Source organism: Oncorhynchus masou, chromosome 8 (genome assembly GCF_036934945.1).
Source record: "Oncorhynchus masou masou isolate Uvic2021 chromosome 8, UVic_Omas_1.1, whole genome shotgun sequence".
NCBI classification, from domain to species: domain Eukaryota; kingdom Metazoa; phylum Chordata; class Actinopteri; order Salmoniformes; family Salmonidae; genus Oncorhynchus; species Oncorhynchus masou.
In genome coordinates, this window is record NC_088219.1 from 7202792 (window position 1) to 7227529 (window position 24738).

At 44.7% G+C, this 24738-nt stretch overlaps 1 protein-coding gene across 2 annotated transcripts in view; it reads left to right on the top strand.

Annotated features, from left to right (window-relative positions):
• dclk1a (doublecortin-like kinase 1a) overlaps positions 1–24738 on the top strand; it is a 187658-nt gene that overhangs the window by 122179 nt on the left and 40741 nt on the right. Inside the window, exons 6-7 of one of the 2 annotated variants that reach the window (XM_064971381.1) lie at positions 12118–12215; positions 13188–13328. In XM_064971381.1, coding sequence (XP_064827453.1) covers positions 12118–12215; positions 13188–13217 — 128 coding nt within the window. In that variant the 3' untranslated portion in view covers positions 13218–13328. Of the gene's footprint in view, positions 1–12117; positions 12216–13187; positions 13329–24738 lie in introns of those variants that run through there. The other variant, XM_064971382.1, reaches the window with a different exon arrangement.

The window sequence follows — 24738 nt, forward strand, 5'->3', positions numbered from 1 at the left end:
TGCTGCTGTTGATTGCTCCTGCTGCTGCTGCTGCTGCTGCTGCTGTTGCTGGTTGCTGCAGCAGCAGCTGCTGATTGCTGGTGGTAAGCAGCAGCGCTGCTGCTATTATTGCTGGTGCTGCTGGCAGCGGCAACGCTGTGTTGTTGGTTGCTGCTGGCTGCTGCTGGTGTTGATTGGTGCTGGCTGCTGCTGCTGTTGCTGCTGGCTGGTTAGCAGCTGCGGCAACTGTTGTTGCTGCTGCTGCTGGCTGCTGCTGCTGTTGTTGCTGCTGCTGGCAACGCTGCTGCTGTTGTTGCTGCTGCTGCTGCTGGCAGCTGCTGCTGTTGTTGCTGCTGCTGCTGCTGGCAGCGGCTGCTGCTGTTGCTGCTGCGAGCGGCAGCGGCAGCAACTGCTGTTGCTGGTTGGCAACTATTAGCAACTGCTGTTGATTGCTGCTGCTGCTGGCTGCAGCTGCTGCTGTTGCTGCTGCTTGGCAGCGGCTGCTGCAACGATTGCTGCTGCTGCTGCCAACGGCAACGCTGCTGTTGCTGCTGCTGCTGCGGCTGCTGCTGCAACGTTGCTGCTGCTGCTGCTGCAGCAGCTGCTGCTGTTGTTGCTGCTGCTGCTGGCTGCTGCTGCTGCTGTTGATTGCTGCTGCTGCGGCTGCTGTTGCTGGTGGCAACGGCAGCTGCTGATTGCTGCTGCTGGCGGCGGCTGCAGCGGCTGTTGCTGGTTGCTGCAGCAGCGGCTGCTGCTGTTGTTGCTGCTGCTGCTGCGGCGGCAAGCGCTGTTGTTGCTGCTGCTGCTGGCAGCGGCAGCAACGCTGTTGCTGCTGCTGCTGGCGGCAACAGCTGCTGCTGGCTGTTGCTGGTTGCTGTGGCAGCAGCTTGCTGCTGTTGCTGGTTACTGCAACGCTGCTGCTGTTGCTGCTGCTGCAACGGCTGCTGCTGTTGCTGCTAGCAGCTGCTGTTGCTGCTGCTGCTGGCAACGGCAGCTGCTGCTGTTATTGCTGCTGCTGGCAACTCGCTAACTGCTGCTGTTGCTGGTTCTTGGCAACGGCTGCTGCTGTTATTGCTGCTGCTGCTGGCGGCTGCTGCTGCTGTTGTTGCTGCTGCTGCTGTTTGCTGCTGCTGCTGCTGTTGCTGGTTAGCAGCAGCGGCTGCTGCTGTTATTGCTGCTGCTGCTGCGGTTGGCTGCTGCTGCTGCTGTTGCTGGTGCTGCTGCTTGCTGCTGCTGCTGTTGCTGGAACGCTTGGCAGCTGCTGCTGCTGCTGTTGCTGGTGCTGGCAACGGCAGCTGCTGCTGCTGTTGCTGGTCATGCAGCAGCAGCTGCTGTTGATTGCCGGTGCTGGCAACGGCTGCTGCTGCTGCTGTTGCTGGTGCTGCAGCGGCTGCTGCTGCTGTTGCTGGTGCTGGCTAACGCAGTTGTTGTTGCTGGTGCTGCTGATTTAGCTGCTGCTGTTGCTGCTGCTGCAGCAACTGGCTGCTGTTGTTGCTGGTGCTGCAGCAGCAGCTGCTGTTGATTGCTGCTGCTGCTGGCAGCAGCTGCTCCTGCTGTTGCTGGTGCTGCTGCTGCTGCTGCTGCTGTTGCTGGTGCTGCAGCTTGGCAGCTGCTGCTGCTGCTGTTGCTGCTGCTGCTGTTTGGCTGCTGTTGATTGCTGGTTACAGCAGCGGCTGCTGCTGCTGCTGTTGCTGGTGCTGCAACAGCTGGACTGCTGCTGTTGCTGGTGCAGCAACGGCAGCTGCTGCTGCTGTTGCTGGTGCTGCAACGCTGCTGTTGTTGCTGGTTAGCAGCGGCAGCAGCTGCTGCTATTGTTGCTGCTGGCAACGGCTGCTGCTGTTGCTGCTGCTGCTGGCTGCTGCTGCTGTTGCTGGTGCTGCTGCTGCTGTTGCTGGTGCTGCTGGTACTGCTGCTGTTGTTGTTGCTGGTAGCAGCAGCAGCTGCTGCTGCTATTGCTGCTGCTGCTGCTGGCTGCTGCTGCTGCTGTTGCTGGTGCTGCTGGCAGCTGCTGCTGCTGTTGCTGGTGCTGGCTGCTGCTGTTGCTGCTGCTGCTGCTGCTGCTGCTGCTGCTGTTGTTGCTGCTGGCAGCTGCTGCTGCTGTTGCTGCTGCTGCTGCAGCTGCTGTTGTTGCTGGTTGCGCGGCGGCAACGCTGCTGTTGTTGCTGGTGCTTGGCGGCAGCGCTGCTGCTGCTGGTGCTGGTTGGTTAACTGCTGCAGCAGCTGCTGCTGTTGTTGCTGGTGCTGCTGCTGCAGCTGCTGCTGTTGTTGCTGCTGCTGCTGCTGCTGCTATTGGTGTTGCTGCTGCTGCTGCTGCATTGCTGGTGCTGCGGCTGCTGCTATTATTGCTGCTGCTGCTGCTGATTGCTGCTGCTGCTGTTGCTGGTTGCAACAGCAGCTGCTGCTGCTGATTGCTGGTGCTGCAGCACTGCTGCTGCTATTGTTGGCTGCTGCTACTGCTGTGCTGTTGTTGCTGGTGCTGCTGCAGCTGCGGATGCTATTGTTGCAACAGCTGCTGCTGTTGTTGCTGCTGCTACTGCTGCTGCTGTTGTTGCTGGTGCTGCTGCTGCTGCTGCTGTTGTTGCTGCAGCTGCAGCGGCTGCTGCTGCTGTTGCTGGTGCTGCAACAATTGCGCTGCTGCTATTATTGCTGCTGCTGCGGCAGCTGCTGCTGTGTATTGCTGCTGCAACGCGGCTGCTGCTGTTATTGCTGCTGCTAACTACTTGCTGCTGTATTGTTGCTGCTGCTGCGCCGCTGCTGCTGCTGTTGCTGGTGCTGCTGCTGCTGCAACTGCTGCTGCTGGCTGCTGGTGTTGCTGCTGCTACTGTTATTCTTTCGCAACTGCTGCTGCTGTGCTGCTGTTCTTTCTGCTGCTGCTGGCTACAATGCTGCTGCTGCTGCTGCTGCTGCTGCTGCTGTTCTTTCTGCTGCTGCTGCTGCTGCTGCTGCTGCTCTTTCTGCTGCTGCTGCTGCTACTACTATTCTTTCTACTACTGCTACTACTATTTTTTCTACTACTACTACTACTATTCTTTCTACTACTGCTACTACTACTACTACGACTATTCTTTCTACTACTACTGATACTACTAATACTACTGCTATTACTACTGCTACTATTCTTTCTACTACTACTGCTACTATTCTTTCTACTACTGCTGCTGCTACTACTACTACTATTCTTTCCACTACTACTACTACTACTACTACTATGACTATTCTTTCTACTACTACTACTACTGCTATGACTATTCTTTCAAATATAACTACTACTACTATTCTTTCTACTACTACTGCTACTATTCTTTCTACTACTACTACAACTACTACTATTCTTTCTACTACTACTACTACTACTACTACTACTATTCTTTCTACTACTACTACTACTACTACTACTACTACTACTATTCTTTCTACTACTACTACTACTACTACTACTACTACTATGACTATTCTTTCTACTGCTACTACTACTACTATTCTTTCTAGAACTACTACTACTAATATTACTATTCTTTCTACTACTACTGCTACTACTACTACTACTATTCTTTCTATTACAACTACTATTCTTTCTACTACTACTACTACTACTACTATTCTTTCCACAACTACTAATACTACTATTCTTTCTACTACTACTGATACTACTAATACTACTGCTATTACTACTGCTACTATTCTTTCTACAACTACTAACGCTACTACTATTACTGCTACTGCTATTACTACCGCTACTATTACTATTCTTTCTACTACTACTGCTACTAATATTCTTTATACTACTGCTACTACTACTACTACTAATACTACTATTATTTCTACTACTACTACTACTGCTATTACTACTGCTACTATTCTTTCTACTTCTACTACTGCTACTACTACAACTACTACTATTCTTTCTACTCCTACTACTACTACTACTACTACTATTCTTTCTACTACTACTACTACTACTACTATTCTTTCTACTACTACTACTACTACTACTATGACTATTCTTTCTTCTGCTACTACTACTACTATTCTTTCTACTACTACAAATACGACTATTCTTTCTAGAACGACTACTACTAATATTACTATTCTTTCTACTACTATTGTTTCTACTACTACTACTACTAATACTACTATTCTTTCTACTACTACTACTACTACTATTCTTTCTACTACTACTACTACTACTATTCTTTCCACAACTACTACTACTACTATTCTTTCTACTACTGATACTACTACTGCTACTGCTATTACTACTGCATTTACATTTACATTTAAGTCATTTAGCAGACGCTCTTATCCAGAGCGACTTACACTACTGCTACTATTCTTTCTACAACTACTACTACTACTGCTACTGCTATTACTACTGCTACTGCTATTACTACTACTATTACTATTCTTTATACTACTGCTACTACTAAAACTACTATTCTTTCTACTACTACTACTACTGCTATTACTACTGCTATTACTACTGCTACTATTCTTTCTACTACTACTACTGCTACTACTACTAATACTACTCATCTTTCTACTACTACTACTACTGCTATTACTGCTGCTACTACTACTAATGCTACTGATGTTACTACTGCTATTACTACTACTACTACTACTATTCTTTCTACTACTACTACTGCTACTGCTACTACTAATGCTATTACTACTGCTACTATTATTTCTACTACTACTACTGCTATTACTGCTACTACTACTACTAATGCTACTGCTGTTACTACTGCTATTACTACTACTACTACTATTCTTTCTACTACTACTACTGCTACTGCTACTACTAATGCTATTACTACTGCTACTATTCTTTCTACTACTACTACTTCTACTGATATTACTACTGCTATTACTACTGCTACTATTCTTCCTACTACTACTACTGCTACTACTACTAATACTACTATTCTTTCTACTACTACTACTACTGCTGTTACTGCTGCTACTACTACTAATGCTACTGCTGTTACTACTACTGTTACTACTACTACTAATACTACTCATCTTTCTACTACTACTACTACTACTACTCTTCGTTCTGCTACTACTACTACTATTACTATTCTTTCTACTACTACTACTGCTACTACTACTATTCTTTCTACTACTACTACTATTCTTTCTACTACTACTACTACTATTCGTTCTACTATTACTGCTACTATTACTATTCGTTCTACTACTACTACTACTACTATTCTTTCTACTACTGCTACTACTACTACTACTAATACTACTAATACTGCTACTGCTATTATTATTTCTACTACTACTACTACTACTACTACTACTATTCTTTCTACTACTGCTACTACTACTACTACTAATACTAACACTACTAATACTACTAATACTGCTACTACTACTATTCTTTCTACTACTTCTACTACTACTACTACTACTATTCTTTCTACTACTCCTCGTACTACTCCTCATTCTGCTGCTTCTACTACTGATATTACTAGTGCTACTGAACAAGTTCTCATTTGCAACTGCGACCTGGTCAAGATAAAGCAAAGCAGTTCGACACATACAACAACACAGAGTTACACATGGAATAAACAAACATACAATCAATAATACAGTAGAAAAATCTATACTCAACGTGCAAATGAGGATAAGAGAGGTAGGGCAATAAATTGATCATCGTGGCGATGCAATTACAATAAAGCAATTAAAGACTGGAATGGTAGGATGTCCAGAAGATGAATGTGCAAGTAGAGATACTGGGGTGCAAAGGAGCAAGATAAATAAATAAATAGAGTATGGGGATGAGGTTGATTGGATGGGCTATTTACAGATGAGCTATGCACAGGTGCAGTGATCTGTGAGCTGCTCTGACAGCTGGTGCTTAAAGTTAGTGAGGGAGGAAAGAGTCTCCAGCTTCAGAGATTTTTGCAGTTCGTTCCAGTCATTGGCAGCAGAGAACTGGAAGGAGAGGCGGCCAAAGGAAGAATTGGCTTTGGGAGTGACCAGTGAGATATACCTGCTGGAGTGCGTGCTACGGGTGGGTGCTGCTATGGTGACCAGTGAGCTGAGATAAGGCGGGGCTTTACCTAGCAGAGACTTGTAGATGACCTGGAGCCAGTGGGTTTGGCGACGAGTATGAAACGAGGGCCAGCCAACCAGAGCATACAGATCGCAGTGGTGGGTAGTATATGGGGCTTTGGTGACAAAACGGATGGCACTGTGATAGACTGCATCCAATTTGTTGAGTAGAGTTTTGGAGGCTATTTTGTAAATGACATCGCCGAAGTCGAGGATCGGTAGGATGGTCAGTTTTACGAGGGTATGTTTGACAGCATGAGTGAAGGAAGCTTTGTTGCAAAATATTAAGGTGATTCTAGATGTAATTTTGGTTTGGAGATGTTTAATGTGAATCAGGAAGGAGAGTTTACAGTCTAACCAGACACCTCACTATTTGTAGTTGTCCACACACTCTAAGTCAGAACCGTCCAGAGTAGTGATGCTGGACGGGCGGGCAGGTGCGGGCAGCGATCTGTTGAAGAGCATGCATTTAGTTTACTAGCATTTAAGAGCAGTTGGAGGCCACAGAAGGAGAGTTGTATGGCATTGAAGCTTGTCTGGAGGTTAGTTAACACAGTGTCCAAAGAAGGGCCAGAGGTATACAGAATGGTGTCGTCTGCTTAGAGGTGGATCAAAGAATCACCAGCAGCAAGAGCGACATCATTTATGAAAACAGAGAAAAGAGTCGGCCCGAGAATTGAACCCTGTGGCACCTCCATAGAGACTGTCAGAGGTCCGGACAACAGGCCCTCTGATTTAACATACTGAACTTTATCAGAGAAGGAGTTGGTTAACCATGCAAGGCAGTATTTTATGAAACCAAGGCTGTTGAGTCTGCCAATAAGAATGTTGTGATTGACAGAGTCGAATGCCTTAGCCAGGTCAATGAATACGGCTGCACAGTAATGTCTCTTATCGATGGTGGTTATGATATCGTTTAGGACCTTGAGCGTCGATAAGGTGCACCCATGACCAGCTCTGAAACCAGATTGCATAGTGGAAAAGGTACGGTGAGATTCAAAATGGTCGGTAATCTGTTTGTTAACTTGGCTTTCAAAGACCTTGGAAAGGCAGGGTAGAATAGATATAGGTCTGTAGCAGTTTGGGTCTAGAGTGTCTCCACCTTTGAAGAGTGGGATGACCGCAGAAGCTGTCCAATTGATGCGAACAGGATAGTAATTGGGGTTGCGACAATTTTGGCAGATCATTTTAGAAGGAGAGGGTCAAGATTGTCTAGCTCGGCTGATTTGTAGGGGTCCAGATTTTGCAGCTCTTTCAGAACATCAGCTATCTGGATTTGGGTGAAGGAGAAGTCGGGGAGGTTTGGGCGAGTTGCTGTAGGGGCGCAGGGCTGTTGACCGGAGTAGGAGTAGCTAGGTGGAAAGCATGGCCAGCCATAGAAAAAAGCTTTTTGAAATTCTCAATTGTTGTGGATTTATCGGTGGTGACAGAGTTTCCTAGCCTCCGTGCAGTGGGCAGCTGGGAGGAGGTGATCTTATTCTCCATGGACTTTACAGTGTCCCAGAACGTTTTTGAGTTTGTGCTTCAGGATGCACATTTCTGTTTGAAAAAGCTAGCCTTAGCTTTCCTAACTGCCTGTGTATATTTGTTCCTGACTTCCCTGAGCAGTTGCATATCACGGGGGCTATTCGATGCTAATGCAGTACGCCACAGGATATTTTTGTGCTGTTCAAGGGCAGTCAGGTCTGGAGTGAACCAAGGGCTATATCTGTTCCTGGTTCAATTTTTTTTGAATTGGGCATGCTTATTTAAGATGGAGAGGAAGGCATTTTTAAAGAATAACCAGGCATCCTCTACTGACGGGATGAGGTCAATATCCTTCCAGGATACCCGGGTCAGGTCGATTAGAAAGGTCTGCTCGCTGAAGTGTTTCAGGGAGCGTTTAACAGTGATGAGGGGTGGTTATTTGATCGCAGACCAATTACGGATGCAGGCAATGAGGCAACGATCGCTGAGATCCTGGTTGAAAACAGCAGAGGTGTATTTGGAGGGCAAGTTGGTTAGGATGATATCTATGAGGGTGCCAGTATTTATGGATTTGGGGTTGTACCTGGTGGGTTCATTGATAATTTGTGTGAGATTGAGGGCATGAAGCTTAGATTGTCGGATGGCAGGGGTGTCACAGTTAAGGGCACGGTGATGATAGTTTGTAGATTGATTACCTTTACGGTCCATTGAGGTACTTAACACTGTGTTATAGTCTCCTAACGTAATGATTTGATCATTTGTTGCCTGTAAATTAAATCAATTGGTATAAATATTTAGAAGGAGTGTGTATCATTCTGATTTAGACCATACAGATTAATGAGCCAAGTGTCTTTTTCATCCACTTTCATATTCAAAAAGATCCACCTTCCTTGCGAATCATTCTTGACTATCTAACGGCGTTCGTCTGAAGGAGAAGCGGACCAAAAGGCAGCGTGGTGGTTACTCATGTTCTTTAATGAAAATTAACTAGACATGAAATAACTTACAATACAAAACAACAAACGGAACGTGAAAACTTATACAGCCTATCTGGTGACAACAAACACAGAGACAGGAACAATCACCCACAAAATACTCAAAGAATATGGCTGCCTAAATATGGTTCCCAATCAGAGACAACGATAATCACCTGACTCTGATTGAGAACCGCCTCAGGCAGCCATAGACTATGCTAGACACCCCCAAGACAAAACACACCACAAAAAACCCATGTCACACCCTGGCCTGACCAAATAAATGCAGACAAACACAATATACTTCGACCAGGGCGTGACAGACTAATTTCACATTCAGATCTCAATTTCTTCTTCTTCTTTAAAAAAAAAAAAATTAACATCATTACACCTTTTGAGTTCCTTTTCTTCCATGACAGAGAATTATTTCACCCCCCCCCCCTCATTCCCTTTTTCCACGGAATTTCATCCAACGATCTGTTACGTTTCCTGTAAATATATTCATTTTCATTTTTCATTTTATTAATATGTTTACATTTACATTTACATTTACATTTAAGTCATTTAGCAGACGCTCTTATCCAGAGCGACTTACAAATTGGTGAATTCACCTTCTGACATCCAGTGGAACAGCCACTTTACAATAGTGCATCTAAATCATTTAAGGGGGGGGGTGAGAAGGATTACTTTATCCTATCCTAGGTATTCCTTAAAGAGGTGGGGTTTCAGGTGTCTCCGGAAGGTGGTGTTTGACTCCGCTGTCCTGGCGTCGTGAGGGAGTTTGTTCCACCATTGGGGGGCCAGAGCAGCGAACAGTTTTGACTGGGCTGAGCGGGAACTGTACTTCCTCAGTGGTAGGGAGGCGAGCAGGCCAGAGGTGGATGAACGCAGTGCCCTTGTTTGGGCGTAGGGCACTGCGTTCATTTTATGAATATGTTATATTCATTTTCTTTTAGCCACGTAAAGACTGATCTTCTTTTTTTTTTAAATATAATCTGCTAAACAGTTACAATTATAACTGGCTATAGTTATTTCAACCCCTTACTAAAACTAGATTCTATTCTCCGTCTAAATTCACCATAATTAGTGCTTGTAAAGTCACTGCGATAAGAGGTACTACGACAGGTCATAATTAGAGATTTCAAATCTGATATTTAGAATTCAAGAAGGTTCGAGCAATATTTGTTTCATTCCCTTGCCTGTTTGACTGTGAGCCAATGCCACAGATGTTAGACAAACGAGACAAGATATTATGTGTGTAGTAAATTGGAGTAGGTTGATGTGTATGATATTGGATGTGATTTAGTGAGAGTGTGTATGATGTCTGGATAAGAGTAAGACTATAATTGGCCAGGTTAACAATAACTATTTGCATGGTTGAGTGTCTCTGTGTGTAACATGTAGTGTGTATAGCCTTAATATTCATGATGATAATTATAATCCATATCGTATCACCATCATATTTGCATCATAATTACCTTTAACATCATTGAAAAACCAGAGTTCCAAGTCTGTGCACTCGGTCGAAAGCCACCTTGTTTAGTCTCTAGCAAGTTGCGAGACGGATTGCATGAGCTCTCTGATCGCCCCCTCCAGATTATAGGATGCTTCCTCAGGAATCCCAGAAAATATTACAAACCTGTTTGACTCCGTTCCATTTATTTCATTCCAGCCATTCCAATAAGCCCGTCCTCCTATAGATCCTCCCACCAGCCTCCATTGGGGACAGGGTTGTATTCACTAAATAAAACCGAGGCGAACGTGCTGAAATTTGTGTCAACTTTCCAATAAGACACTCCTGCTTTCTTTACGTTGCCAAAACGTTTTTTTTTTTCTTTTTCTATCACGTGAACCAATGTCTGGTACACGTGTTCAGATCTTCTGCTTTGAAAGTGGCGGCAGCAGATTGAAAAGAGCTGTGGCTGTCTCTGATACTGCTACTGTTACAGCGCCAGTTATATCACGCCACCGTTGTGAACTTGTAATGCTTTGAAAGTGGCGGCAGCAGATTGAAAAGAGCTGTGGCTGTCTCTGATACTGCTACTGTTACAGCGCCAGTTATATCACGCCACCGTTGTGAACTTGTAATGCTTTGAAAGTGGCGGCAGCAGATTGAAAAGAGCTGTAGCTGTCTCTGATACTGCTACTGTTACAGCGCCAGTTATATCACGCCACCGTTGTGAACTTGTAATCCTATTCGTTGACACCAGGCAGGTAGGTGTGAGGTGGTCTAGTAAAACGAGTTGTATTGACACAAGATGGGTTTATTTTTGGACTGAATGAAAGTTCAGTTTTGTGGGTTTCTATTCCTCCTCCTCCCTTTCTCTTCCACCTCCTCCTTTTGTCCACCGCCTCTTCTTCTCCTCCTCTTCTCCTCCTCCTCTTGTCCACCGCCTCTTCTCCTCCTCCTCTTGTCCACCGCCTCTTCTTCTCCTCCTCTTCTCCTCCTCCTCTTGTCCACCACCTCTTCTTCTCCTCCTCTTCTCCTCCTCCTCTTGTCCACCACCTCTTCTCCTCCTCCTCTTGTCCACCGCCTCTTCTTCTCCTCCTCTTCTCCTCCTCCTCTTGTCCACCACCTCTTCTCCTCCTCCTCTTGTCCACCGCCTCTTCTTCTCCTCCTCTTCTCCTCCTCCTCTTGTCCACCACCTCTTCTCCTCCTCCTCTTGTCCACCGCCTCTTCTTCTCCTCCTCTTCTCCTCCTCCTCTTGTCCACCACCTCTTCTCCTCCTCCTCTTGTCCACCGCCTCTTCTTCTCCTCCTCTTCTCCTCCTCCTCTTGTCCACCACCTCTTCTCCTCCTCCTCTTGTCCACCGCCTCTTCTTCTCCTCCTCTTCTTCTCCTCCTCTTGTCCACCACCTCTTCTCCTCCTCCTCTTGTCCACTGCCTCTTCTTCTCCTCCTCTTCTTCTCCTCCTCTTGTCCACCACCTCTTCTCCTCCTCCTCTTGTCCACCACCTCTTCTCCACCTCCTCTTGTCCACCACCTCTTCTCCACCTCCTCTTCTCATTTCTGTGGATATGAAGGGAGAGGGAGTAAGTTGTTCAGAGACAGACACATCTCATTTCTGTGGATATGAAGGGAGAGTGAGTAAGTTGTTCAGAGACAGACACAAATAGGGGAGAAAATACTGCTGCTTTTTTAAACTTTATTAATTCACCCACTAACTTGATTTCTGTCTCTCTCCTTTCTCTCTATTCCTTCCTGCTACCCACTTATCTCACTCCATCCTCTCTCTTTTACACCCTTCTCTTGTTCAACTACTTTCCATTTCTCTCTCTCTCTCTCTTTGTCTCTCTCTTTGTCTCTCGCTTTGTCTCTGTCTTTGTCTCTCTCTTTGTCTCTGTCTTTGTCTCTCTCTTTGTCTCTGTCTTTGTCTCTCTCTTTGTCTCACTCTTTGTCTCTCTCTTTGTCTCTGTCTTTGTCTCTCTCTTTGTCTCTGTCTTTGTCTCTCTCTTTGTCTCAATTCAATTCAATTTGCGTTATTGGCATGACGTAACAATGTACATATTGCCAAAGCTTATTTAGGATATTTACAATATAAAAATGAGCATCAAAATGGTCAACGTGACAACAGTAACAACAATAACCAAGTGTCAACATAACCAAGTGTCAAGATCTCTCTCTCTCTCTAGTGAACGGGAATCCGACCAGTCAGCTGTCCACTCCTGGCTCGGTGAAATCTCCAAGCCCCTCCCCTTCCGGCCCTGCTTCAGACCTCAGACCACGCAGGGTAAGACAACACACACAGACATACAGACAGAAAGAGAGACAGACAGACCCCCCCCCCCCATTCTCTATAACTTCTTGCGACGAGCAATCCCGTATCCGGGAGCGTAATCATAGCCTCAAGCTCATTACCATAACGCAACGTTAACTATTCATGAAAATCGCAAATTAAATGAAATAAATATATTGGCTCACAAGCTTAGCCTTTTGTTAAGAACACTGTCATCTCAGATTTTCAAAATATGCTTTTCAACCATAGCTTCACAAGCATTTGTGTAAGAGTATTGATAGCTAGCATAGCATTAAGCCTAGTATTCAGCAGGCAGCATTTTCACAAAAACAAGAAAAGCATTCAAATAAAATAATTTACCTTTGAAGAACTTCGGATGTTTTCAATGAGGAGACTCTCAGTTAGATAGCAAATGTTCAGTTTTTCCAAAAAGATTATTTGTGTAGGAGAAATCGCTCTGTTTTGTTCATCACGTTTGGCTAAGAAAAACCTCCAAATTAACTCCATAATATCGACAGAAACATGGCAAACGTTGTTTAGAATCAATCCTCAAAGTGTTTTTCACATATCTATTCGATGATAAATCATTCGTGGCAGTTGCCTTTCTCCTCTGAACCAAATGGAAAAGTGCACGCAGCTGGAGATTGCGCAATAATTTCGACGGAGGAAATTACACAGCCATATAAGTAGTCATTGGAACACAGCGCATTCAAAATCTGGGGCATTTCCTGTTTGAAATTTCATCTTGGTTTCGCCTGTAGCATTTGTTCTGTGGCATTCACAGACAATATCTTTGCAGTTTTGGAAACGTCAGAGTGTTTTCTTTCCAAAGCTGTCAATTATATGCATAGTCGAGCATCTTTTCGTGACAAAATATCTTGTTTAAAACGGGAACGTTTTTCATCCAAAAATGAAATACTGCCCCCAGAGTTTCAAGAGGATAACACACTTCTTCTATGTTCTCAGGAAAACAACAAGGCCCAGTCTACAGCCTAGAGTCACTAGAGAACGGAGAAACTACAAATCCCACAATCCTTAGAGTTACAGAAGGGTCCAACCTTTTGACCTGTCACACTGCTGCTTCAGGAATTCTGGAAATTCCCTGGCTCACGTTACAATTCCGATGATATTAGTTCCTTGCTGATATTTCCTTGACTGTTTCTCCCCGTGTTGATGGTTTGTCAGTAGTCTCTTGACGTTGTGGAGATCTCGATGACGGAGAGGTTTCTGCCTTCGGTAGTGGGACACTCCTTACGTAGTGCAGTACTCTCAAGTCACTTATCTCCTTTAGATACTTCCCGTATAGCCAGATAGTGACCGAAATGTAGTGCACTATTTAGGGAATAGGGTGCCATGTGTCATCTAGCCACGGATACTGTGCTAGAATGTACTGTAACGGGAGCGTGCAACTCGAGTGGAAGAATGACTGCGTACACAATTCGCAACCTTTTCCCTACATAGGGCACTATGTCCGGGTGCTATTTTGGATACGGCCAATGTGTTTCTCTAAGGAATGAGGGAAGACCTGCTGTTGAAAGGCTGTGATGCACGTTGGTAATTCAGCCACAGACACTAATGAGGTTTTAATGCTGTCCTCAATCCCAGGCCTTCCTCTTTCACTGCAGCGCTTTCATATGTGTGTGTGTGTGTGTGTGTGTGTGTGTGTGTGTGTGTGTGTGTGTGTGTGTGTGTGTGTGTGTGTGTGTGTGTGTGTGTGTGTGTGTGTGTGTGTGTGACGTGCAGAGTTTGATTGATATGGTCAGGCATGAGTAATCGATCGTGGAATCTGGCCCTCAAGCCTACTAAACAATTAGTCGATTAGGATGACCCACTCTCCTCTCCCCTCATCCTCTTTCCTCTCCTCTCCTCTCGTCTCCAGAGAAACACACCCACATATGCTGTAGCATGAATGTAGAGCCCTAAACACTATCTCACAGCCCCTCTCACCATTACTGAATGTAGAGCCCTAAACACTGTCTCACCTTCACTGAATGTAGAGCCCTAAACACTGTCTCACCTTTACTGAATGTAGAGCCCTAAACACTGTCTCACCTTCACTGAATGTAGAGCCCTAAACGCTGTCTCACAGCCCCTCTCACCTTTACTGAATTTTCCAGCTGTACTCTCTCACCTCTCTCTCTCACCTCTCTCTCTCACCCCACTCACTCACTCACTCACTCACTCACTCACTCACTCACTCACTCACTCACACACACACACACACACACACACACACACACACACACACACACACACACACACACACACACACACACACACACACACACACACACACACACACACACACACGCTGTGGTCTGTCAATGATCAGCCAACCAAGGAATGACTGAGGATCCTATTGGATTGTCAGTTAGGACTCCATAGTACTTTTGTTCAATGAGTAAAGAAGATGAATCCCCATTAGTCAGCCAGTTATCTTCCAGCCTCCCATTGGTCAGCCAGTTATCTTCCAGCCTCCCATTGGTCAACCAGTTATCTTCCAGCCTCCCATTGGTCAGCAAGTATTTCCAGATCAGTGCAGGTGAAGGAGAGATGAACGAAAGGAGACAAGGAGAGGAAACCTCTCTAGACTATTGAGATGCACCCCACTGACTGTCTGTTCTAATTTTCACTACTGACTAAATACTTGAAATTTAAAGGAACATTTCAGTTTTTCAACTTCATATTCATCTCTAGCACCACCCTTACATCAACATGTGAAAATTGTGCATTTTTTAGCTACCAGTACTCATCAGACAAGCACTAATGAGAGAACGTTGCTACAACTATCTCTCTGGGTGTTCTGAGTTGGCCTCATAATATCACTTATTCAAATGTTCAGGCTTAGTGAATCAGGAGAGTTGGAGTGTATTTCTGGGCTGGAGATTATTATTCAGCTTCCTTTGTGTTGCTGTGACACCCTGTAAGCCTTGGGAGCATAGCTGTGCTGAGAAATGGAGGGTCACAGATTATTATAGCCCACCTCTTTCTCTCTCTCTCTTTCTCTCTCTCTCTCTCTCTCTCTCTCTCTCTCTCTCTCTCTCTCTCTCTCTCTCTCTCTCTCCCTTTCTCTCTCTCACAGTCTCTCTCTCCCCTCTATGCCCTCCCCCTCTCTCCTCCCCTCCCCTGTATGTCATACTCTCTCTCCTCCCCTCCCCTCTATGCCCTCCCCTCTCTCCTCCCCTCCCCTGTATGTCATACTCTCTCCCCTCCCCTCTATGCCCTCCCCCTCTCTCCTCCCCTCCCCTCTATGCCTCCCCCCTGTCTCCCCCTCTCCCCTGTATGTCAAACTCTCTCCCCTCCCCTCTATGCCCTCCCCCTCTCTCCTCCCCTCCCCTGTATGTCCTACTCTCTTCCTTCCCCTCTCTATGCCCTCCCTCTCTCTCCTCCCCTCCCCCTCGACTCCTCCCCTCCCCTCTATGCCCCCCTCTCTCCTCCCCTCCCCTGTATGTCAAACTCTCTCCCCTCCCCTCTATGCCCTCCCCCTCTCTCCTCCCCTCCCCTGTATGTCAAACTCTCTCCCCTCCCCTCTATGCCCTCCCCTCTTCCTCCCTCTCTCCCCTCCCTCTCTCTCCAACATGGTATTAATCTTCACAGAGTCAGTATATGATATTCCATCAGTAGCTCTCTGTCTCTAGCTGAACTCTGGCAGACCGTCTGACCGTCCACTCATATTGAGGTTGTTTATTAGGTTAGCTACATTATATAGAGTTCAGTGCGTTCCTGGGTACAGACAAGAACGTGTATTTTTAGCAGGTCTCTCTCTCTCTCTCTCTCTCTCTCTCTCTCTCTCTCTCTCTCTCTCTCTCTCTCTCTCTCTCTCTCTCTCTCTCTCTCTCTCTCTCTCTCTCTCTCTCTCTCTCTCTCTCTCTCTCTCTCTCTCTCTTTCTCTCTACATTATATAGAGTTGAGTGTGTTCCCGGGTACAGAAAAGAATGTGTATTTTTAGTAGGTATCTCTGTGTCTCTAAATGCTGAGAGAACAGTACCCTCCCACACATGCACTGACTCTAGCCCCTAACAGTAGTTTACTGCCATGTCCAGTGGTAAACCGTATGACCTGCTCACATCATGCAGGTTCGCTTTCAGACTAATGTCTTTTCCCCTGCCGCCACTCAGTGATGGATGATACTGTGTAGCCTGGTCTACATGGTCTGGTAGTTTATTATGGAGCCTTGGAGCTACTTGGTTATGTGGGTTACATGTAGAATACAGTGGTATGGTTCAGTACAGTACAGTGGTATGGTTCAGTACAATACAGCACTATGGTTCAGTACAGTACAGTGGTATGGTTCAGTTCAGTACAGTGGTATGGTTCAGTACAGTACAGTGGTATGGTTCAGTACAGTACAGCAGTATGGTTCAGTACAGTACAGTGGTATGGTTCAGTACAGTACAGTGGTATGGTTCAGTACAGTACAGTGGTATGGTTCAGTACAGTACAGTGGTATGGTTCAGTAGAGTACAGTGGTATGGTTCAGTACAGTACAGTGGTATGGTTCAGTAGAGTACAGTGGTATGGTTCAGTAGAATACAGCAGTATGGTTCAGTAGAGTACAGTGGTATGGTTCAGTAGAGTACAGTGGTATGGTTCAGTACAGTAAAGGGGTATGGTTCAGTAGAATACAGCAGTATGGTTCAGTAGAGTACAGTGGTATGGTTCAGTACAGTAAAGGGGTATGGTTCAGTACAATATAGCGGTATGGTTCAGTGCAATACAGCAGTATGGTTCAGTAGAATACAGCAGTATGGTTCAGTACAGTATAGCGGTATGGTTCAGTACAATGCAGCAGTATGGTTCAGTACAATACAGCATTATGGTTCAGTACAATAGTTATCTCCCTCTTTCCTCTCTCCCTCATCAATCTCTCCCACTCCTCTCTCCCCTTTCTATCTCTCCCTGTCCTCTCTCCAGCTCTCCCTCTCCTCTCTCCATCTTTCCATCTCCTCTCTTCCCTATCCATCCCACCCGCCCCCTTCTCCTCGCTCCCCTCTCCATCTCTCCCTCTCGACTCGCCTCTCTCCCCTCTCCATCTCTCTCTCCCTCTCTCCTCTCCTCTCTCTCCTCTTCCATCTCTGCCCTCCCCTCTCCATCTCTCCCTCTCCCTCTCCCTCTCTCCTCTCTCCCATTTCCATCTCTCCCTCTGTCCTCTCCCTCTCTCCTCTCCCATCTCTCCCTCTCCCCTCTCCATCTCTCCCTCTCCCTCTCTCCTCTCTCCCTCTCCCTCTCTCCTCTCTCCCATTTCCATCTCTCCCTCTCTCCTCTCCATCTCTCCCTCTCTCCTCTCCTCTCTCCTCTCTCCCATCTCTCCCACTCCCTCTCCCTCTCTCCTCTCTCTCCTCTCCCATCTCTCCCTCTCCCCTCTCCATGTCTCCCTCTCCCTCTCTCCTCTCTCCCATTTCCATCTCTCCCTCTCCCTCTCTCCTCTCTCCCATTTCCATCTCTCCCTCTCTCCTCTCCCTCTCTCCTCTCTCCCATTTCCATCTCTCCCTCTCCATCTCTCCCTCTCCATCTCTCCATCTCCATCTCTACATCTCTCCCTCTACCTCTCTCCTCTCTCCCTCTCCATCTCTCCACTTCTCCATTTCTCCCTCTCTCCTCTCCATCTTTCCCTCTCCATCTCTCCCTCTCTCCTCTCTCCCTCTCCATCTCTCCCTCTCCATCTCTCCTCTCTCCCTCCCCATCTCTCCGTCTCCCTCTCTCCTCTCTCCCTCTCCATCTCTCCCTCTCTCCTCTCCCTCTCTCCACTTCTCCATCTCTCCACTTTTCCATCTCTCCCTCTTCTTCTCTCCACTTATCCATCTCTCCCTCTTCTTCTCTCCACTTCTCCATCTCTCCCACTTCTTTTTCATCCCTCTTTTTCTCTCTCGTTACCCTCAATCTCTCCCACTATCTTTCTCTTTCTCCCCATGTCTCCCCTCCCTCTCTTTCTCTCTACCTCTTTCTCTCCTACACCTTTTCACCTCTCTTTCTGTCTTCCTCTTTCTCTCTTCCTCTTTCTCTCCTACACCTTTTCACCTCTCTTTCTCTCTTCCTCTTTTTCTCTTCCTCTTTCTCTCCTACACCTTTTCACCTCTCTTTCTCTCTTCCTCTTTCTCTCTTCCTCTTTCTCTCTGGCTCACAGGAAATTGTTGTCTGTGTCACACACACTCTATCATATTCTTGTGGTTGCTCGTTAATCCAGTGTGATTTGTTTTTAATCCTCTCAGAGCTGAACGTTGCTCTTTAAACTACAATACTGGTTTCTCTTTAAACTACAAGACTGGTTTCTATTTAAACTACAAGACTGGTTTCTATTTAAACTACAAGACTGGTTTCTCTTTAAACTACAAGACTGTTTTTTCTTTAAACTACAAGACTGGTTTCTCTGTAAACTACAAGACTGGTTTCTCTGTAAACTACAAGACTGGTTTCTCTCTAAACTACAAGACTGGTTTCTCTTCAAACTCCATGACTGTTTTCTCTTTAAACTACAAGACTGGTTTCTCTTTAAACTACAAGACTGGTTTCTCTTCAAACTCCATGACTGGTTTCTCTTTAAACTACCAGACTGGTTTCTCTTTAAACTATAAGACTGGTTTCTCTTTAAACTACATGACTGGTTTCTCTTTAAACTACAAGACTGGTTTCTCTGTAAACTACAAGACTGGTTTCTCTGTGAACTACAAGACTGGTTTCTCTTTAAACTACATGACTGGTTTCTCTTTAAACTACAAGACTGGTTTCTCTTTAAACTACAAGACTGGTTTCTCTTCAAACTCCATGACTGGTTTCTCTTTAAACTACAAGACTGGTTTCTCTCTAAACTACAAGACTGGTTTCTCTTTAAACTACATGACTGGTTTCTCTTTAAACTACAAGACTGGTTTCTCTTTAAACTACAAGACTGGTTTCCCTTTAAACTACAAGACTGGTTTCTCTATAAACTACAAGACTGGTTTCTCTTTAAACTACAAGACTGGTTTCTCTTTAAACTACAAGACTGGTTTCTCTTTAAACTACATGACTGGTTTCTCTTTAAACTACAAGACTGGTTTCCCTTTAAACTACATGACTGGTTTCTCTTTAAACTACAAGACTGGTTTCTCTTTAAACTACAAGACTGGTTTCTCTTTAAACTACAAGACTGGTTTCTCTTTAAACTACAAGACTGGTTTCTCTTTAAACTACAAGACTGGTTTCTCTTTAAACTACAAGACTGGTTTCTCTTTAAACTACAAGACTGGTTTCTCTTTAAACTACAAGACTGTTTTATCTTTAAACTACAAGACTGGTTTCTCTTTAAACTACAAGACTGGTTTCTCTTTAAACTACAAGACTGGTTTCTTCTGTTCTCTTCTACTCAGAACTGCTTTCCTTCTGGACTCTTGAGAGGGAAAATACACTTTAGTTAACATGTGTTGGAATGCCATTGTATCGCAGTATCTCACTCTCGTCTTCCTCTCTCTCGTCTTCCTCTCTCTCATCCTCCCTCTCTCTCTCTCTCTCTCTCTCTCTCTCTCTCTCTCTCCCTCTGTCCATTCTTCAGTCTCTCCTCAGTCATGTGTCAGTGTATCATCACCTAGAACACCATCCATTGAGTTGCATCCTCCTCTCATTCTGTTTGGTTATTTACATCTGTACAGGTGCCTAACCAGGTGTCTAACCAGGTGCGTAACCAGGTGCGTAACCAGGTGTCTAACCAGGTGTGTAACCAGGTGTCTAACCATGTGTGTAACCAGGTGCGTAACCAGGTGCGTAACCAGGTGTCTAACCATGTGCGTAACCAGGTGCGCAACCAGGTGCGTAACCAGGTGTCTAACCAGGTGACTAACCAGGTGCAAAACTAGGTGTCTAACCAGGTGCGTAACCAGGTGTTTAACCAGGTGCGTAACCATGTACCTAACCAGGTGTCTAACCAGGTGTCTAACCAGGTGCGTAACCAGGTGTCTAACCAGGTGCGTAACCAGGTGCGTAACCAGGTGTGTAACCAGGTGTCTAACCATGTGCGTAACCAGGTGCGTAACCAGGTGCGTAACCAGGTGCGTAACCAGGTGTCTAACCATGTGTGTAGCCAGGTGCGTAACCAGGTGTCTAACCATGTGCGTAACCAGGTGCGTAACCAGGTGTGTAACCAGGTGTCGAACCAGGTGCGTAACCAGGTGTCGAACCATGTGCGTAACCAGGTGCGTAACCAGGTGCGTAACCAGGTGCGTAACCAGATAAATGTGGAGCTGAAATCCACCTACACATTTGTGTGTTCTTGTTGTTCTTGCATCTGTGACTTTGTGTACATGTCTTCATCCACAATACATGATGTTGTTTGTCTTTTATTGTAATGTTGAAGCAATAAGAGAAACAGCAAACCAGAGACAATCGCACTTTCCAATCTCTCTCCCTCCAATCTCTCTCTCCCTCCAATCTCTCTCCCTCCAATCTCTCTCTCAATTTAAATTTTCTCTCTTTCAATTTCAATTTTCTCTCTTTTTCTTTTTTTGAATTTTACAGAGAGGAAATTGAAATTAACATTGAGAGAGAGAGAGAGAGAGAGAGAGAGAGAGAGAGAGTGAGAGAGAGAGTTTACAGTACCAGTCAAACGTTTGGACACACCTACTCATTCCTTATTTTTACAATGTTCTACATTGTAGAATAATAGTGAAGACATTAAAACTATTATATTAACACATATGGAATCATGTAGTAACCAAAAATGTGTTAAACAAATCAAAATAAATTTGAGATTCTTCAAAGTAGGCAACCTTTGCCTTGATGACAGCTTTGCACAAGCTTGGCATTCTCTCAACCAGCTTCATGAGGAAGTCACCTGGAATGCATTTTAAACAGTCTTGAAGGACTTCCGACATATGCTGAAAACTTGTTGGCTGAAAAGGAAATGACAAGATGATAAAGACCATAAAGAAAAACCCTTGAATGAGTAGGTGTGTCCAAACGTTTGATTGGTACTGTAGTATATATTCTCTCTCTCTCTCTTTCTCTTTTCTTTCCCTCTTGTCTCTTTCATCTAATGTCTTGGTTTGCTGCGATCTCTGTTGTCCATGTATTTTTATTTTCTTTGTAAATTTTTCTTCTCTCTCTGATGTCATTTAATTTCCATGTGATTTTATTTCCTGACCATTATCATTGATCATTATCATTGTTTGTTATCATCGTCCATGTTGTGTCCCTGTCAATGCGGCTCTATGTTTGTTCTAGAAGGTGTTATTTAAGCCCCGGTCCTGGGGACCCAAAGAGGTTTCTTCCCTAGCGTACTAACACACCTGATTCAACTAATCAACTAATCACCGTTAGTTAATCAGGTGTGTAAGTCGTCGGGCAAAAAAAAAAAAAAAACTTTTGGGTTACCAGGACCGGGATTTTTGAAACGATGGTTTATAGTTTGGGAGGGGTGTAAATATTGTCCGTACATATTGTTGTCTCTCCATATTCATTCCCTAACAGTATTATTTCATGCTGATCAAAGGTATTATGATGATGAGTGTCGTTTGTATTAAATACATCAACCTACATCAACAGTCAGATTTGTCTCAGTCTTTCCCAGAATTTCGAACCAGGTAGAATTACTTTCCCAGCGCGTGTGTGTGTGTGTGTGTGTGTGTGTGTGTGTGTGTGTGTGTGTGTGTGTGTGTGTGTGTGTGTGTGTGTGTGTGTGTGTGTGTGTGTGTGTGTGTGTGTGTGTGTGTGTGTGTGTGTCCAGGATATTCCTTTCCTCCTTCTGCAAATAAGTCTCCTCACACACACACACACACACACACACACACACACACACACACACACACACACACACACACACACACACACACACACACACACACACACACACACACACACACATCCAGTAGATCTACATGAAATAGTATTTATTTATTTATTTGAGTTGTAATTATAATTTATGCTGGATTCTGTTTTTGTTCTCCACTCCTCTACCTGTAGCTGTAGGTCCTTTTAATAAACATGTCCTTTAATAAAACCCATCGATCGGGAGTCTATCACTTATTGATCTGTTGGCCTGTGTTCTGAATGTCCCTCTAATCCCTATGTCGGGGTGTTCCACTTACGTCATCTCGGAGCATGTTGGACAGGAAGTTCATCATGACGCTGTGCTTTCTAGGATACTTCTGGCACAGGACACCAGCTGAAACACACACACACACACCCAGCAGTCAGGTGATAGTAGAAATACCCTAATTTGGAAATAGATTAAATTAGTTGTGGTTTGTTTATTAAAATATGCAGAATGATCCTATAGGCTATAGTAAAACGTTCTTTCTAGTGGCTTTATGTAAGGGATAGGGTGTCATTTGAAACGTAGCCTTGTGTGGGACAGTAACTGTAGTCTGAGCAGCGGTAGTTTCACTCATAGATAGTTGATTGTCATCACAGTCTTGTGTTTACAGTCCTAGTTGTTTTACTAGTTTATTGAGCAGTGATCAGTGAACTCTTTGGAAATAGGTTCTTCGACTGTTCCCATAGGAGAACCCTTTTTGGTTCCGGGTAGAACCCATTTCAGTTCCATGTAGTACATGGAACTCAAAAGGGTTCTACCTGGAACCAAGAGGGTTCTACCTAGAACCAAAAAGGGTTATTCACAGAATTATCATATGGGGACAGGTAATGAACAGTTTTAGGTTCTAGATTGAACATTTTTTGCTAAGGGTGTTTTCACAATTGGTCTATTTCAGGCCATTTTTATAAACTCAGTGCGGTTTGTTGATTTTTTGGTGTGCGATGTGAACACTCCAATGGAACTCAGACCTCTCAAAGAGCCCCCGAAGCAAACCGAACTGAGACCATCTCGAGAGGTGGTCTGAGTTCGGTTAGCTTGAATTCCACGGTCTAGTTCCCTTTGTTAGGGCAATGTGAACACAAATCTCCCCAGGTTTGTTTGTAGTGAGAAGACAATATAATTGGTGAGAATCACAACATTGGGTAGCAGCCTACATTTTTCAATTGGGTGTACAATTTTCAATTACAGAATTATTTAATCTGCTGTTATTCTGTCTGTCTGTCTGTCTGTCTGTCTGTCTGTCTGTCTGTCTGTCTGTCTGTCTGTCTGTCTGTCTGTGTCTGTCTGTCTGTCTGTCTGTCTGTCTGTCTGTCTGTCTGTCTGTCTGTCTGTCTGTCTGTCTGTCTGTCTGTCTGTCTGTCTGTCTGTCTGTCTGTCTGTCTGTCTGTCTGTCTGTCTGTCTGTCTAAAACATTCTGATGGAATGACTTGTCCTGCACTTTGTAAAAACCCAGAGTGCATTGAGTGAATGTTTGGAAAAAGATCTAGGTTCCTTTCTAAACATAGCAATGTGAATGCAAAGAAGACTCGGTCCACAAAATAGGTTAAATGAACTGGTAAAAGAGTTGAGTCCTTATTCAAAGACAAGGGCAGTGTGAATACAAAGAGAACCAAGTTATTTTGCTTTTTTGCCCCAGAGTTAACTTTAAAGAGGACCGAGATTGTTTATTTTTTAAGAGGATTATAAAGTGCTTTCTGAAAGTATTCAGACCCCTTATCTTTTTCCACATTTTGTTACATTACAGCCTTATTCTATAATGGATTAAATAAATAAAAACAATCCTCAGCAAACTACACACAACACCCCGTAATGTCAAAGCGAAAACATTTTTTTTTCTCCCAATTTTGGCAAATTTAGTAACAATAAAAAAACAGAAATACCGCATTGAAGGTCCCCAAGAAAACTATGGCTTCCATCATTATTAAATGGAAGAAGTTTGGAACCACCAAGATTCTTCCTAGAGGTGGCCGCCCGGCAAAACTGAGCAATTGGGGGAGAAGGGAGGTGACAGCATCATGCTGTGGGGATGTTTTTCAGTGGCAGGGACTGGGAGACTAGTCAGGATTGAGGCAAAGATGAACAGAGAATAGTACAGAGAGATCCTTGATGAAAACTTGCTCCAGAGCGCTCAGGACTTCAGACTGGGGCGAAGGTTCACCTTCCAACAGGCCAACATCCCCAAGCACACAGCCAAGACAACGCAGGAGTGGCTTCGGGACAAGTCTCTGATTGTCCTTGAGTGGCCCAGCCAGAGCCCGGACTTGAACCCGATCGAACATCTCTGGAAAGATCTGAAAATAGCTGTGCAGTGAAGCTCACCATCCAACCTGACAGAGCTTGAGCGAATCTGCAGATAAGAATTGGAGAAACTCCCCAAATACAGGTGTGCCAAGCTAGTAGCGTCATACCCAAGAAGACTCGATGCTGTAATCGCTACCAAAGGTGCTTCAACAAAGTACTGAGTAAAGAGTCCGAATACTTATGTAAATGTGGTATATCTTTGTTTTTATTATAAATTTGCACAAATTTATAAAAACCTGGTTTTGCTTGGTCATTACGGGGTATTGTGTGTAGATTGATGAGGAGAAAAATAACTATTTAATCTATTTTAGAATAAGGCTGTAACCTAACAAAATGTGTAAAAAGTCAAGGGTTCTGAATACTTTCGCACTGTATGTGAAAACACCCTAAGAGTTTGGTTGTGTGTGAGGTGTAGCCCAGAATAGTCTTGGG